The sequence below is a fragment of the Limanda limanda genome, chromosome 16 (genome assembly GCF_963576545.1).
Source record: "Limanda limanda chromosome 16, fLimLim1.1, whole genome shotgun sequence".
NCBI lineage: Eukaryota > Metazoa > Chordata > Actinopteri > Pleuronectiformes > Pleuronectidae > Limanda > Limanda limanda.
This window is the reverse complement of record NC_083651.1, coordinates 11,026,764-11,043,332: the sequence shown is the minus strand read 5'-3', so window position 1 is coordinate 11,043,332 and position 16,569 is coordinate 11,026,764. Positions and strand designations below refer to the sequence as shown.

General features: G+C 43.8%; 1 protein-coding gene across 1 annotated transcript in view; it reads left to right on the top strand.

The window, feature by feature from the left end:
• The window catches only part of dachd (dachshund d), a 93,936-nt gene that overhangs the window by 64,895 nt on the left and 12,472 nt on the right, over positions 1 to 16,569 (top strand). The window contains exons 4-6 of the mRNA XM_061088761.1: positions 5,054 to 5,226; positions 5,355 to 5,490; positions 5,627 to 5,758. Coding sequence (XP_060944744.1) covers positions 5,054 to 5,226; positions 5,355 to 5,490; positions 5,627 to 5,758 — 441 coding nt within the window. The remainder of the gene's footprint in view (positions 1 to 5,053; positions 5,227 to 5,354; positions 5,491 to 5,626; positions 5,759 to 16,569) is intronic.

Genomic DNA, 16,569 nt, shown 5'->3' with positions numbered 1-16,569 from the left:
ATCCAATCATTGCGGTTGTAGCAATGCAAACGCATATTGTTTGCATGTGTTTCTACGTCTGGCCGGCTCCATGTGGCATGTGAGTACGTACCTATGCACAATTATCTATACTGCATCACTGTCTGAGCGCGTGCGTCCATATGTTTTCCCGTTTACTTCACCTTGTTACGGCGAGATGTATCCTTTTTATGTGCCTGTGTGTGCACGTGAGTGTTCAGCAGGTATTTAACAAAGGCAAGATGTTTGCTTTATTATCAACATTAACTGCGTAAACACAAAAGGCTTCAAAGTTTCATTCAATGACACTGAGGGGCTGTGGGTGGCTACATCAAAGCTCAATACCTTCATCTCTCCCCCCCATTTTAATGAGAAACAGGACTCTCCAGCCTTGACTGAACCTGCCATCTGTGTGTGTGTGTGTTTTTTTTCCCCTTGTTTGTGTGTGTATGAATGTGAGACCAGTTGTGTTTTTGTGTACATGTACGCCTGCACTTGTGTTGCATAAAGTGGCACCACGATGCCAGACAGCCATATTTATGGAGGCTGGGTCTGGTGTTTGATCTAACGGCTAGAAGGCTCCCTCCAGCTCGCACAGGCCGGGCTTCTGATTTTGGAGATTAACAGTTATGGTAAAGATGAATAGCTGATTAGTGCCGAGGAGAGACCTCTAAATGTCTTGCCGCATGACAGACACTTTTTCACGAGCCATTCATTTCCTTCTGGGACCGGTGTGCAGACCCTTGATGCGACCACAACAAAGACTCCATGTGTGCGCGCGCCGCCGCCTCACCTTTGTCGGAGAAATACATCCACGACATGGGGGCATTTTTACAAGCGCAATTAGGAGGAAAACCCAGATTGTTTTGCAGCAGCCGTCTCCATATGCATTGTGCTGTGAGTCAGTCCAATTTTGCTGCCCGGCCGGAAAGGCCCTGTTCAGTTTGACGGATCAGAAGAGGAAAAAAAATCATCTCGACACCATGAAAACCAAAAAGGCTTAGCACTGAGCAAATCAGCCTTTTGTCTTGTTCAATTCAAATCAAAGGATAACCAGGACTGTTTGTTTGACAACAGCATTTACAATGCATTGTTCTGAAGCCCAGAGCCTCCCAAACAAAGACAGATAGGCTTTAAACAAGTCATTTAATTAGCACTGGATCCACAGCTTTGCCTGCGCCAACCAATTATACATTCCCGAGGCATGTGCAGGTCCTATTTCACGGCAGCGAGAGGCAGATCCTCTCCAGCCCTGTCTCTTACAGTACATCTCTCCTTTTTCCATTTAAGAGAAGGTAAATAGCCCAGACAGACAGCTTCATTAGCCAGCATCTGAAGAGCGTGGGGCCGATTGTCGCTTAAATAGTGCGCTTTTACTGCAGGCCCAGGCGGCGACCTCCGATCAATTACAGCTGACATTATTGTTTGTCGGGAGCTTTTTTTCCTGGACAGAGGGAGTAAAAAACGAGATCAGGCCTGAGCTTTGGCTGGAAATGTAATCTTCCTCCTCTCTTTGGTTCTTTCGCTCCACAAACAATAAATCATTCAGTTGAGGAGATAATAAAGTGCCAAGTAGGAGCTAGTTTAATTTTTGTCAGGGGAAATCTGTCCACAACAGAGTTAAGGGTAAGGGGGCTGGCTGCTGCCTCCATAGCATTTTCATTGACAATGGCTTACTTCCTTTTTTCTCCTTATTTTCCTCTGTAGGGTTAGATGGCCACAAAAGGCTGAAATCCTGTTTAGATGAAGATTAACTGCAGCACAAATCACTGCAGGTTATCATTTCTGTCATCAAAATAAATGACTGCCCTCTCTTTAATCATTTTAAAACATTCAACGCTCAATCTTTTCTCTTTTTTCCCGGCGTGATTCCTTTAAGTGTTGGACCTATCGTCAGCCGACGCAGTTTGGTCCTGATGTAACAGCTTTTTAATCATCTTGTTACCAAGGGCTGTTTTAATTCATTCAATTCATCCTCCGCGATTCAGATCTTTGCTTATCCATGCGCGAACTCCCGAGCACCGCACAACATAATAGCTGAGCTGTTTATATTGGTATTAAGTGATTTGTAGTTTTAATGATGGTAAATAGGAGTTCACCTTTGCAGGTCCCTCAGGCTTACTTCAGGTAAATTACTCTGAATGTATTGTTTATGCCCTTCAGGAGCGGAGGGGGGTGAGGGAGGGTGAGAGGGGGGTGGAGGCGCTTGTGGGAATTCACCTCTCATCAGGTCTGAACTTCTGTGTCGGAGATAAACAGAAACTGACAAATATGTTTCCGACTGTTTGCCCGCTGGAATATCTGCACAATATCCAAGTGATTAATGAGTTTGACGGATGTTTGTTTAATGTAAATTTGCAAAAAGTAACAGGGAAACTTTGAAGGCGCATGAGACTCGATAGTTTGTTTGTGAAAAATCGCATTTGTATTTCATCGATCCAGATTTCCATTTCATTGCACGTCACCTTAATATTTTGATTTCTTTCTTTCATCAAGATCCTAAAAGATTCCTGGATCTGCCCCCTGATCCGTATCTGCACCATAATTTAACAGGTTTGTTTCTGATCCACACCACATCCTTTCACCAAGTTCCATGGTAATCCATCCTGTAGTTTTTGTGTATTCCTGCTTACTGACTAACTAACCAACCAACGAACCAATTAACCCACTGTGGTAAAAACATGACCTTCTTGTTCTTGAGTATTATTGTCAAGTTTAAATTCTGTAGGAATGTTTACTGCAGTTGTTCTTAATCCCTTCATTAAACAAGAACAAATCCAGCAAAAGGCAGGAACTTGCATCTGAATGAAACTGAAAACACTTGATTGTCTTGCAAAAAAAATGCCAGGTCGGATGAATAAGCCAATATCCTTCTCACCTGGGCTCTTTCAGCGACAAATAAAGGGATTTGCTGGACCCTCGTGGGTCTGTGGCACGTTACCCTACAGCGGCCTGAATGGGCCTTTATGGGAGAAACAGCGCTTTAGGATGGGGCGACATGAAAGGGGCTGGACAGGCAGTGAAAGCGAGACTAATACCCACTGGAGGGAACAGAGGTCCAGTGTTTCCCCCCCCACCGGGCCGCCTTTCAGGTGGCGACACATCGCTGAAATCCACGTGGCCAAGAGCACAAGCTACGGCGAGGAGAACCCGAAAAGTAGAGGAATGTCATTTACACCGAGTAGATTTTTTTTAAAGATGATTCTCCAACTCTTTTCATACTTTATGGATTTGGAGAACATTTGGCCAACGAGGTGCATGCGTCTTTATTCCAGGCGCTGTATTTGATTGAATGGGCATAATGTATCCATCTCAAAGAGAGAGTAGGTCTCTTCACTCGGGCCCTTGAGTGGCCTTGAAGGCTGATAGGTACCCTAGACCTCTTCATGTTGTCCTATAGTAAATACCCCCACAATCAGGCCCTCTGTGGTGTTTTTTAATTGAGCTTAGCCTGCTGAGTAGTAATTGATTCAGTCTGAGCTACGGCAGAGGCGCTGATACAAGGTGCTGCTTGGCTTCCGCCTTTCTTTAATCTCCCCTTGCTTTATATTGTTTGGGTATACTCGCCGCTGAGAAACTGCATGCCATCTTTCTTATGGAAATCCATGCTTCTTTTGGAAGGAGGGGAATGACAGAGAGGAGTACTTCTCATGTCCTTTCATTTTCAACCAGTGTCCTTCTCTTTAGAGGCTTCGCCATGCAGATCTCCTTGCCCTTTGGCTACTGATGTTTTGTCGGAAAAGGAGAGTGGAGTTGTTTTGTGGATCGGCTTTCTGTAGTGCAGCATCTTTTTTTTTCCCCAGCACCCCCTCCTCCTCCTCCTCCTCCTCCTCTTCTTTCTTTCACGCAGCTTTTTACCTTGAATCCGTCTGCCAAGAAAGAGAACGGAAAAAAAGGAGTGAAAAATCAACAGAGGCTCAATCAGATCCAATAGTGTCTATGAGGTTTTTTTTTAAAGCATTTGAGGGAAGCGTTTGAGCGGTGGAGGAATGAGACCAAACTGTTCCCAGTCACTTTTGATCCTGCCAGTTCAAAGTCCCCATAGAGCGGAGGGTGGAAGGAGCACGGTTGCCTCCGTTGTGGCGGTGGTGGTGGTGGTGGGGGGTGGGGGGGGCTACAGACACCTAGCTTTGACCTTCTGTCTGCGCCCGTGTCCTTTGAAAGTTGGCTTGTTTTCATTAAGCCATTCAGAAGCACAGTGCAGGGCCACAGTTTGACTAACTGCGAAACCCCCCCCGACGGTATCTTTATTAGACATTCTTTACATTTTCAGACTGCTAATGTCTTCAGTTTTCCCAATTAGGCGTCCCATTGCCAGACAGCAATTGAATAATTTAAAACATTTGTACGATATGTCTGATGTTGTAATGGAATAATTTGTGTGCATATGAAAAGGGAGAGAAATGAAAATCCCGTAATTGTGAGCGAGCTAAAAGTGACTCTCTCTGGTCTCGCTCGCGCCTTCTCTCTCTCCGGTCTGGAATACAGACCGCTATAATTAGCCTAAAGTCATTGCCACAGTGTGGTCTGACGGTACTTGTTTGTCATTAGCACATTTAACTAGTCATTTGGGTAATGGCTTTCAAGATTGCCTTTGTTTTTACGGTGATATTTTTTATATGTAAATATTGGGACAATTTCCATAATGTGCCCTTTTTATTCATCATAGAATAATTGATGCAACTTTACTGCTGTGTAAACTTTGGTCTTTGAATGACTGTGGATATACTGTGGTTACCGTCCCCATTCTTACTTTATTATTATTGCAGTAGAATCTATTATTAACATAAATTGTAAAACATTTATGTGTATTATGTTAACATGGAAGGATACCCAAGAAGCAATTAATTTAGATCATTCAATTTTTGTCCTGATGGATCGCGGGTGTGAAGATTTAGTGTTATTGGAGGCCAATTTTAAAGGGATATCTCAATGGAAGGAAATGTCTGATTACTGGCTTAACAGTTTCCAGACAGAGCCGCTGAAGTTTCCCCTGTGAATATCTCACTCATGACACGCATCATTGAGTAACCAACAGCCTTTTCATGTGTCTCAGGCCTGGAACTCCCCTTCATGATGATGCCACACCCCCTGATCCCAGTCAGCCTGCCCCCAGCCTCTGTCACCATGGCGATGAGCCAGATGAACCACCTCAGCACCATCGCAAACATGGCGGCTGCAGCACAGGGCCAGAGTCTGCCCTCCAGAATGGTCACCTCTGTTATAAAGGTAAATTTTAAAACAGTACGCAGCAATGTTTCATAGCTGGTTTAGACGTTTCCTGCTTCAGATTCAGTCTATACCTGCATATTTATCTTGGGTGTTTTGGGTGTTTTCTGTGGATGCAGGGGCTGCAGGAACGTGTGCCGGACAGTCCCTCCCCTGCTCCCTCCTTAGAAGACAACAGGAGGCCGGGCAGTCACCCCTCGTCCCACCGCAGCAGCAGTGTGTCCAGCTCCCCAGCCCACACAGAAAGCTCCTCAGATAGGATACGTGCGTCTTCATACTACAGTTAGTGACGCCGACAAACCTCCAAAAATACTGGGCACACATTGTTGTTTTGTCTAATCTACAAAGACAGAGAATAAATGCACCTTCGATATTAATTCATGGTGTCTCATCACTCCAGCTGCACACCACAATGGCCTGTCCATGAACCAAGCCCTGCTCGGCCTGTCCCCCAACATCCCGCCTGGTCCTAAAGAGGGAGACCTGGCCCACGACATGAGCCACGAAGCAAAGAGGATGCATGCTGACAAAGGTGAGTTACCTTGAATTTCAAAATACAAATAGTATGTAGATAATAGACAACTGATTTGTAGCTTTATTTCATTCTGTTAAATGTTTCCCATTTCTGAATAAGTCTGATCCAAGTGACTGCATTCTTCATCTTTTCTAACAGCTGATAATATCAGATGTAATTCTGGGAATACGTTTAGAAAACAATTGTTTAAGTCTAAGTCTAAAAGCGAGCAGAGAAGGTTTGTCAAACCTGGACCAAGTTAATATTACAAAATCAAGACAGGCAGGAGGAGATATTTAGTTTAGGTGTCACCAATGGAAGAGTCCATTGTTTGTGTTGAGTACAGCCAGTTCCTCTTATTGTATATTGTATAGCTTGCTATGTTAGGGTTTTTTCCTATGAGTATTCAATTAAGAAGGGAAAACCTTATAACTGTGATATTTGCCTTTTACAGCATATGTCTGTTCTACATTACATCTGCTATGATCTCATTTCATCACCATCGAATCTAAAGATAAAGAGCAGTGTTTTGAACAAGTCTCCATGTTGCCTGCACCACTTTCAATAAACTGTCACTCAGATGTTATGTTCTCATGCACCCATGAGCCCTGCTGTTCACAGCAGTCACAGTAAACAGATGTAGATCTCCTGAAATATTCTAACGTTTATAAAACAAACAGGGGCAAAGACAAAGTATAAGAGCCGCTGTTCAGTCTCCGTGTTCAGTCATTAATTACACAGAGCTACTACTGACTATTAGAACTTGAAAGAAGTTTCATGTAATAGTATTTTGACATCCATTTTTTAAATATGCATTTCGGATTAATTCGTATTTGACCTGTTTTGAATGTACAACAAAAACATTCTTATTTACATAGATGTGGTAAATAATGAGCCCTCACATGTGGTGCTCACATGTTCAACTCCCCACCAACTGTGATCTGGAGGTTAGAATCCCAATGTTCTCATTGTCCCGGGTAAATGTTTTTATTATTAATTGCCGGGCTTATTTAATTATAGTTTTGCTTGGCGAAGAAGAAAAAAAGAAAAGGAAAATGAAAGAAACTGATAGAAATCTACTAAGCGTGGCGGATTAAATACAAAATGAAGCAAATAATAGAATTTAGTATTCTCTGTTGGTTTTAGCCGAGCTGCGCTGCGCTGTACTGGGTGATGCAGGGTGGGGTGAGGCTGATAATGATATTAAAACCACTATGGAAATCATTGGGCTGTATGTTCCCTGTTGGCTCGGCTGACGTGAAGATCAGTGTTAGACCTTCACTCAAAGGGTGTGAAGCAGTGAATAGTAATAATTAGCAGGATCATGAGCTGAATTTATGGGTCACAAACTGTCTGTCTACGTGCATGTGTGTGCGTGCGTGTAAGTATGTTTGTATGTGGGGGGGGGGATTGAGGCAAACACAAGCAGAGAGAGAGAAGATTTAACCAAGTATCCACACACTAAATCAACTGAATGTTTCCTCGGCAGCGGAGATCTTACATCTTAACTGAAGTGCCTCCTCTAAACTCACATAATCAACACAAATGGACTGTAATTCCTGCGCAATATTAGAGGAGAAAGCAAATGACCAGGCAATCCACACCAATTCCAGACGGTTGACCCGCACGCGCCTCCCGACAAACACACACTGTATTATCTGTGAGATTGTCAATTCCTAATATGTCACCGGACTTGATTAGGATTCCGAGCTCTCCAGTGTGTGCACCAGAGGTCTCAGGCTGTGGAAAACATTTTTATAAAATAACCCATTAATGCAGAGGAGTGCAACTAAATTAGTTACCAATTTGCTGAGCATGAATTAATGAAGAGAGCTTCTCCCGGCTCCCACAGTTGTAATTTTCATAATAACCCCAGACCTTTATTTGGCAGGTTGTTTAGTTTTTTCGTTTGAAGGTTTTCATTAGTCTAATGAGGACTGTGCAAGGGCGAGCAGTCAGCACAATTTACATGAGGAAGCTATCATAATAAATGAGGCAATTTGAATAACATGCACAGGTTTATGCAGCGAGATAAGAGAGATTGTAGCAGCCAGATTCAGAGGTAACCAATACATTAGAACCAACTAATAACCAAAGTAATTCCAATAAAAGCTTTAAGTGAAGGGAATAAAATTAATGATAGATATATTGAACTGTAATGATATGATACATGATGCATTAGATTAATAAAATGAATGTGTTCCATTGTTAAAAGAGGGGAGAGGCCTCGCCATCCGCAGCTTTGTTTATGGTGAGTTTTTTAATTAGGCTTGTTCATCGCATCAGTTTGTTTGGATAAATGAGATAACATTCCAATGGTTTAATGATATCTCTCCACTTGTTTGATCTTTATGATCTTGGCAGAGCATTAAATTAATCTCTCGCAAGGCAAGAGAGGAGAGAGCAGGCTAGGTGCAGAGGAAGGATGCAGTGCCCCCGCTCGTATGGTGGCGATTTGAAATAGCCAGACGCCTCCGAGACAGCCGCTATAATGTCACATCACTCACATCCTATGAACACGTCTCATCTTTTTCATGTAATCTCTGGTGATGAAGGACAAAGGCTGTTTGTTGTTGTCAAAAAAGACCGTTTCCAAAGTTGTGTCAGACCAAGTGCAGAGCAAACCAGATGGTAGGTTTTTTCCTTTTTGGGCTGTTGTTTGAACTTGATTATTTTTTGTCCAAATTTGTGCCTGAGAAAAAAAAGGGAGATTAGACGATGTGTCAGGAGGAAGAAAGAAAAAAAAGCTTAGTAGAAAGCTAAGTGTTATCTCACATGTGACTAATTGAATTGCTTCAAACAGAAAGTCTGTGGCGATAGCTTCCGACAAGCCTCTGTCTCGTGAAACAGCAGGTAGCTGACAAACAAGGGGAAATTTGAAACGTACGGAAGCCTTTGGCTGTAAACTCACTTTGGACATCAAACACTTTGACATCAATTTTTTTTTCCCTCCTATGGGAAAAGGTGTTTGAAACGCAAGCCATATGCATGTACGTTGAAGTGTACGAGTTTTTCTTTAAATACCATGTGGCAGTTGAAGCATTTTGCCAACGACAAATTTCCCCACTTCCCACTGCAGTTAAACACGCCACAGCTCTTTCACACTGAGCTAAAGCGCCTGACCGGAGAGTCGGAGGCATCTACAGCATGTAAACTGATTCTGTAAACCATATTTTAAAAGCGGGTGAATCACCGGTAATATGATATTGGCACTTCCCTGGTAAACGTTATATATCCTTGTTGACACAACAGGAGATGCACTCGTAATGTCCTCCCCAGCACAAATGGAAGCCTGCGGTGTATTATGTCACCAGGAGTTGCATCCTTTCATACCTGCTATCGTCTGAGCGATCGCTGATGCGCCGAGCAGCCAGCGTGACCACAATGGACAAAGGCGATTTGCCACGCCTTTTCTTTGTCAGGATGCTGCCTCCGTGTCCGGCTGATGTGCTCACAGAGCTGCTGCGCTGTGCATCGTCTGTAGTCCCAGTTTGCAGTCTGATGATGAAGTGGAGCAGGTACCGGTGTCACACTCAATTAGCATACAGCGGCTTTGGGCAGGGGCCCGTGGACGCTGCTGGTCTCATGTAGACAGAGGGGATATAGTTAAAAAAAAAAAGATGAAACAGGCCAAAGAAAAAAGTGATTTCTAGCCTTTGAGGTCTTTGTTCTTTTCCTTTTTGTGCATAAGCATTTGCAACGATAAAAAAGGAAGTCAGGGGACTTTGGGTCAGGTGAAACTTTTTTTGCTGCAGCCCTGTGCTCTTTTCGGCGTTGTAAATATTTCACTGACATTGATGGTATCTCTGTACAGTATCATTAAAAGTTCGATACGTTCCGTGTAAGCGCACCCCTCTTCATCTTTCTGACTTTAATGCATAGTGTTTTGCTCAGTCCTCGCGACGTCCTTGGCGTTGCGAGCTTCAAACACATGCTGACTACCTGACTTTTCCCCAAGTCAGGAGGCAAGATCATTAGCCATCACAACCCTGAAATGTGACTTGGCAGACAATAATGCTTTATGATCAAACAACTTGTCAGTGCGTCCTGTTGAAATGAAAGAGTGCAAAAAAATAATTCAATAGAGGATCAATCAAATTTCCCCCCCACCCCCTAGCCCATGTGAGCGAGATTGCTGATGGTGCAGAGAGGGGCTATTCCTCGAGGACACGGGAGTTCATTTGGATATTTGTTCTCCCCCTCATGAATGTTCCATTGCGTGACACCATCTCCTGCTAATCACATTTCACTGAGGCAAAGGGGGTATGCTTTTAGGGACGTTGAAAAGAGAGAGGTTCTTTTTAATCTTTGAAATGCCTCAAAAGTGACAGAATGCTTTCTCCTGCCAAGACGTGAGCCTCGGATGGGGAGATAAATATGCTGTGGTCAGCTAAGTGTATCTAGTGAGCAGAGAGGCAAATTTAATAATGCATTATCATTCACTGGCGAAGGTGAAATCTCCCTGTCCATCAGAAGAGCTGAGGCCTGTTTCATGTTACCCTTCACTGCAAATGAACAAGTGCTTTACTCAGCCATACCAGAGATGCACAGTAGGCACCGGTGCTCTGCTGTATCTGCTGCTGTGGCCGCTGAGGAAACAGGTCTGTAATCAAAGCAGTCATCTATTGGTCCTGACGACGGTGGTCTTAATGATCACAGCCCCGTATTACCTGATAAAACTGTTTGGAACAATAACCTTCCTCCTCTTTTTTTTTTTTCTCTCTCTCTCTCCCTGAGAACACAAGGTGCGCTTTACATATCTGAGCATCTGCTATTATGCAGATTCCCGGAGCATATTTATCCAAACGCCCTTGGACAACAGCATTTAACAATTATGAAGATTATGTACAATGCGGGAAATTTGCGATTCAAAACAATTCACATCTTCGCAGTGGCAACTGTTGCGGACAGATAAGGTTGACCCTGGCTGTATGTAGTTCTGTATTCATTTTTTTTGGAGACATTCTGTGGGGTTGTTTGTATAATTTAATATTTACATGTAAACAGTAATTAAGTGATGCTACCGACATGCCAGGGCCAGGCTCTGCCAAGGTAAACACCAGCCCTGGTAGTTTGCCACAGTCCATCATGTTTACAGACTTGCGGAGCCGAGTGCTGTTTGTGTGCTCTTCCTTGGCAAAGCCCATAAAACACAACCAATTGGTTGCCGAGTGTCGAACACAGTCACTCTTATCATCTGGCAGTCTGCTCGCTGACTTGAGGACATTGTGAGTCAAACCTTTAAATTTTCACTCTGCGATAATTACGCCGCTATACTTGAGCTTTTATATCCTTTCACTGAGAAAGTAAATCATTCCTAATAAAGAGAGGAAGAATAGGGGCGGAGGGAAAAGTGCTTGAGGACTAATTCTCTTCACTCCCTCCCTCTCCGCTTGCTCTATTCTGCGTTTTGAAAGCCTTTCTCTGAGTATTCCAGTCACCTTGACTTTGCAGCTGCAGCCGTATAGTCTGTTGCTTATCCTGCCTAACCCCAGCTTGTCAATTAGGTGTTTAAAAATTAATCTCTTTAACTGGAAATACCATGCCAGCTTTCTTCCGTCTGTAAATGAAGTGTTATTAATTCGCACGGCGCAAAGGCAGCGTTATGAATAATGTTATCAAAACAGATTTCCACACGTTTAACACGTTGCTCCTATTAAAACCCCTTAAGTATTTTTATAACTGTGAAACCGGGTCTGCTAATGGATTTGCATCCATTTTGGAGCGTCTCCACCAGGCAGCCACGCTGTGAGTGCTCCTAAGCCGACCTTTTAAAGTTTACATTTCCCGTTTCCTCTTTTGTTCTTTCATCTCCTTTTAAAAGCAGCTCAGTATATCCCGTCTGGATTAGCGCCAGCCTGCGTCGACGCCCGTTCGGCAGTTAGCAGAACGGCACAGCCTCTCCCGGTAGGATTGCAATGCCAGGCAATGACACCGACGCACGTCCCCGTCCCTCCCCTCGCAAACGCCGGGGAAGCTATGATCTAACAGCAGGGCTATCTGGCCACAACCACACCGAGCTAATGCTTGTTCCATTAAAAACCCGGTGATTACGAGGGGATTTCCTCTCTGTTTGTTTGTTCCAATGCTTAATTATCAATATGTAATTGGCGTGTGTATTGTGATGTCGGGCGCACATTCGGTGGCACGTTTTGCGGGAATGCACGTTGCTATCGGGCGGAAACAGGGCTCCCCAGTCACTGTCTAAGTTAAGCTGCATGAGAAGTTGCTCTAATGAATTAATAAATGCTAAACAAAGGAGAACTAAACAAAGAGTGAGAAATAAATGGCTGGATGATTAGTGGGTCAGAGAGATTAGCGGGGTATACAGTACAAATGATCCCCCTCTGAAATGGGAAGGATTCAGGCAAAACACCCCATCAATAGTTGAGTCCAATTTAATCTCTGGGATTCGTCTGTCAATAAATGGACCTGGTCGACGAGTCAATATGCAAAGACAATCCAAACACCTTCAAAGTGACTCACTCTAATGTCCTTCCCCGAGTATTATCCTCCTGACACGTTGGGCTCATCGTCAATAGATGAATTAGAGAAATCTATTGAAGTCTCCCCGGCTGTCACTCCCTCTGTTTTTTACCCTCCATCCTGAACCTTACCCTCCTCGTTAATCTGGAAAAAAACTAAGGTCGCGGATTTAGCGCCGTGATCTCTCACCTCCGCCCGCTCTGTTTGGAGTGCCCTGACTGTGATCGGCTCTCTACAAAATGCCATTTTGTCTCGGCCACTGTTCACTTTAAGAGCTCATTTGAAGGTGCGCTGGCAGAAACAAAAGTCCTGTGTGCTTTTATGCAGTCATCACAGTCAGCCAAGCCTGTAATCCTCAGAGGTCCGATAATGACATAGCCCCTGCATTTATTACATGGAGGAGAGGAGAGAGGGAAAACGCTGACTTTGAACAAATGAACACTCTGACCTTTATGCAATAAATATGACATGGGCCGCATAAAAAGACAAGATATCTTCCTCCTGAATGGAAGTCAACATGGATTCTGGTCCCAAGCCTCCTGCTCTCTCTGTTTCCATTTCTCTCTCTCTCTCTCTCTCTCTCTCTCTCTCTCTCTCTCTCTCTCTCTCTCTCTCTCTCTCTCTCTCTCTCTCTCTCTCTCTCTCTCTCTCTTGCACGCTTGGGTTTTTGTGTCCATCTAAAAAATGTCATCTATTTTCAACTGTGTGAACCATAATATCATAATCTGTGCACAAGAAGGAGCAATTTGTACTCGATCATTTACTTAACTGTTGGTGGTGTTATATATATATATAATGCACAAAGCAGAATTCTATGGGCAAGCACATGTCAGTATTTTAATCTAGAAGCATGATTAGATTCTTCACTTTAATCATTAGCAGGCCTTTTTTCTGAGCAAAAGAAAAATCATTTATACGTGTTAAAGAGCGTTTAACAGAGAGAATCAGCCTTTTCACTGTCTTCTCGAGTCTCAGCGAGATACCAATTGAGCATTGTGATTGTCTTTTGTCACCTCAGACCGCCGTTCTGACAGTAAAGGATTTATGGTTATTTCCTTCCTCACAGCCTGTCCATCTGTGGCTCTATCTTCATATGGCCTTGAGAATACGATTCAATTTATTAAGGCAAAGCAATGGACTCATTACTTTAAAAAGGTGGCAAGAGAGGGAGTGTGCGAGCGAGTGGGAGAAGTGACACACTGAATTGGTTATTAATGGAAAGGCACAGCCATAGGGCAGTTGAAATTTAATGATATCCTACAAGAAAATATGAGGGTGTCACTCTCCAAAAAGTCATGCTAAATGTCAACATTTTAAGGTCCCGCCGCTAATTTTATGCCTGTGCACAGTAATGTTTTGGAGAGCATTTAGGAAACACGGCCCAGTGGCCAGCCTGATTATCCCGCTCACCTTCTCTCCTCTCTCCAAATGGGTTTGTGCATCAAGCGATTTCGTCTCTAAGTGAAGGGAACATTAGTGAGGGGAGAAAGAGAGAGCGATAGAGGAAAACATGCGGTTTGATTTTCATGCTGTGATAAGAGAGTGGGAGCCAAATGTTACCTGTTAATCTAGCCCAAACCGACCGGGGCTCTTGACTTTGTCCCCCAGCAGGGATGGGGCAAACACTCATTTTCCTCTCTCCGTGATGAAAAGGAAATTAGCTTAAATGTGATGAGGGCACATTAGTGCGTGCGCCATGCATGTGTGTGTAATGGGCGTGCATGTGTCTGAAGGTTTCTTTTGTTTGCATACATCTGCTTGCTTGTGTGTTTTCTCTGTCTGCAGCGTGTGTACAGAACATTACCCACACATACACACAACATATGCAAGCGATAGTCACTCCAAAGGAATTCGTCTTGTATGGATCATCACACACGTTCCCCTCAGTGTTTCCACTAGGTTTTTCCGTACTTTGAGGAAAGTGTGCCTGCAAGTCAATCTTACCCTCCAGTAGTTTGATTATATACTATCGTGTACAATTTTCTCGTCCAGGTATCGTGAATAATTTCCTTATCACATGGACAGCTGCTGTCACAACGGGGCAGTGATTTTAATTTAAAAACAAGAAATATACAATATATCCATTTATTAAAATAAGCCCGTGACATCCTGTTTAAAAGTATCAGACGGTTAAAGCGGAATGTATTCGCCTCAAACACCCCTCAGAGTGCAGACATCATTTGCTAGATAAGCCAGACTGCCTCATGTTTTTTTAAAGTGCTCAAATTGCATGCAACTACTTTTTTTTTTTTTTTGCCCAGCTCTGCATCGCTGCGTTTGTACCAGAAGACAGATATTTCCCTTGACAAGATTTTTTTCCAAATCCGGTGCTTTTAAGTGCAGGTGGAATAATGCTGCGTTAGCTGCTAATGGCTGTCCGAGAGGTCATAACTACTCCATTTGAAGGAGGCTGGTTTCTCCGCAGCCCTGGCAGGTCAAATCAAATGTAATTGTGCAGCGAGAAGCGGTGCATTGCTTTGTGTTGGCGGCGCTGACAACCGCCGGGTTTAGCATTCAGTTCTCCTGCTGGGAGGAACACAGGTTTGCAAGGACAAAGGCTTCACCTGTCAATATATCACACTGACTGGCTGGCCAAATGTACCTCTGCACTCCCTCTCTCTTTCCCTCTCTCCTATCTCTCTTCCTCCCTGTCACCCCTTCCTTCTCCACACACCCATTTTATTCCGGCCTCCTCTTTCCTCAGACTCTGCCTCACCTATCTATCCATCCATCTTCTGTCTTCAGCCATCTATCTCTCCGTCCTGGCATCCACCGCGTCCCCTTCTCCCTCTCTCTTTTTTGGTGTGTGTCTTTCTGTATCCTCCTCTCCTCCCGCTCACGCCGCCTCCGTGTGAGGACTCTGCTGAAATGTCCTGAGGGACCCAGTTTCAAACACAGGAACCAAAAACATATGGCACATTTTCAACTCCCAAGGTCAATTACAGCTATTTATCCTGAGATTGCAGCTAAATTTCCCAAGGTTTCTTCTAGATTTACCACAGATTGCAATGTGTGTCTGTCACATTTTAAATCAGGCCAGTTTCCTCCGCTCCTCTCTCTCTACTCCCTGCGACTTTCCATCAAATATTTCAAAGGCTTTCAAGTGGGTTTTAGACATGTTTTATCTCTGCTTATCATGTGCCCCATCTTTTTTGCCTCAGCTTTGCTAGGTCCAAGTGCCGCTCGCAACACAAATCTAATAACATGTAAATTGGAGATAAGCCCAGATCCCTCCAAGTGATATTTTTTACATTCATAGTTTGTCAAGTCAATTCCTGGGCCCCTGTTTTAGCAGCACAACACATGAGGAGTGAGAAAATTAACTGGATAGGTGATTCATCATCGCTAGCACACTGTCAAGGACTCCCTCTGCAGCTATCGAGAGCAGGGTGGAGGAGGAGGGAGGAGGGGGACTTTGTTTTAAATTATGGCATTCCATTCAGAATGCATTGTATTTACAGCGTCCCATTTTTATTTGTGGCTCCTATTATCCGCCGAAACAGTTGTGCATGAAATGTTATTTGTGACAGGGGTGACCTGCGAGTGTTTTTCCACACAGTATTTCATAGTCATGGCCTTAACTGTACCTTTACCGTACGGTAAGCACAAGAGGCTGTCACAGCTGCTGCTGGCAGCCTTGCTAGTGGAGAAATATCACCTGGAAACAGAGTACTCCATTCCACTGGCCCCCATCACTCCAACGCCTGTCGCTGTAATTAAGTTGAAGTCAATGATTCGGGAGCGATGGTGAGAAATAAACATGCAAACACATGCCAGGATTTGCAGCCAGGCACCGGGAGAAATAGCAGGAGGGGGATAACATTAGAAGCACAGAAACTACAGATCTGCGTCGTGTTTGCTACAATTTACATTTGAGTTTCATTAAGCCAGCTTTGATTATATTGATTGAATTAGTACTTATTAGCTTCCCATTGCTTTTTTCTTTTTTCCCCCCATGAAAGTGCCACTTTTTATGCACAGCTCCTGGTGGAAATGTTATCTGACAAGTGGTGCTGTACGGTAGTTGGAGTCTGTCGAACAAAACACGCTGTTTGCTTTTCCCAGAGCATGACAGGTTGTTTCCCCTGCAACAAAGCCATCAAATATTCTGTGTGATCCAACATTGTGTTGCAGGGGAGGCCTGCTGAGTGGGAAGCCGGAGTTTGTTAAAGCAATGATTTATGATTAATGCCAACACTAAATAAGGGACAAAGTGCCTACAGTACAAATCAATTACAAAGCTACAACAGCAGACCTTTCCCCGAGGTCTACTAACGTCTCTAGTTGTTATGGTGATTTTATTGGAGGTGGGTGATGCATGCATATAATGCACGCAATACATC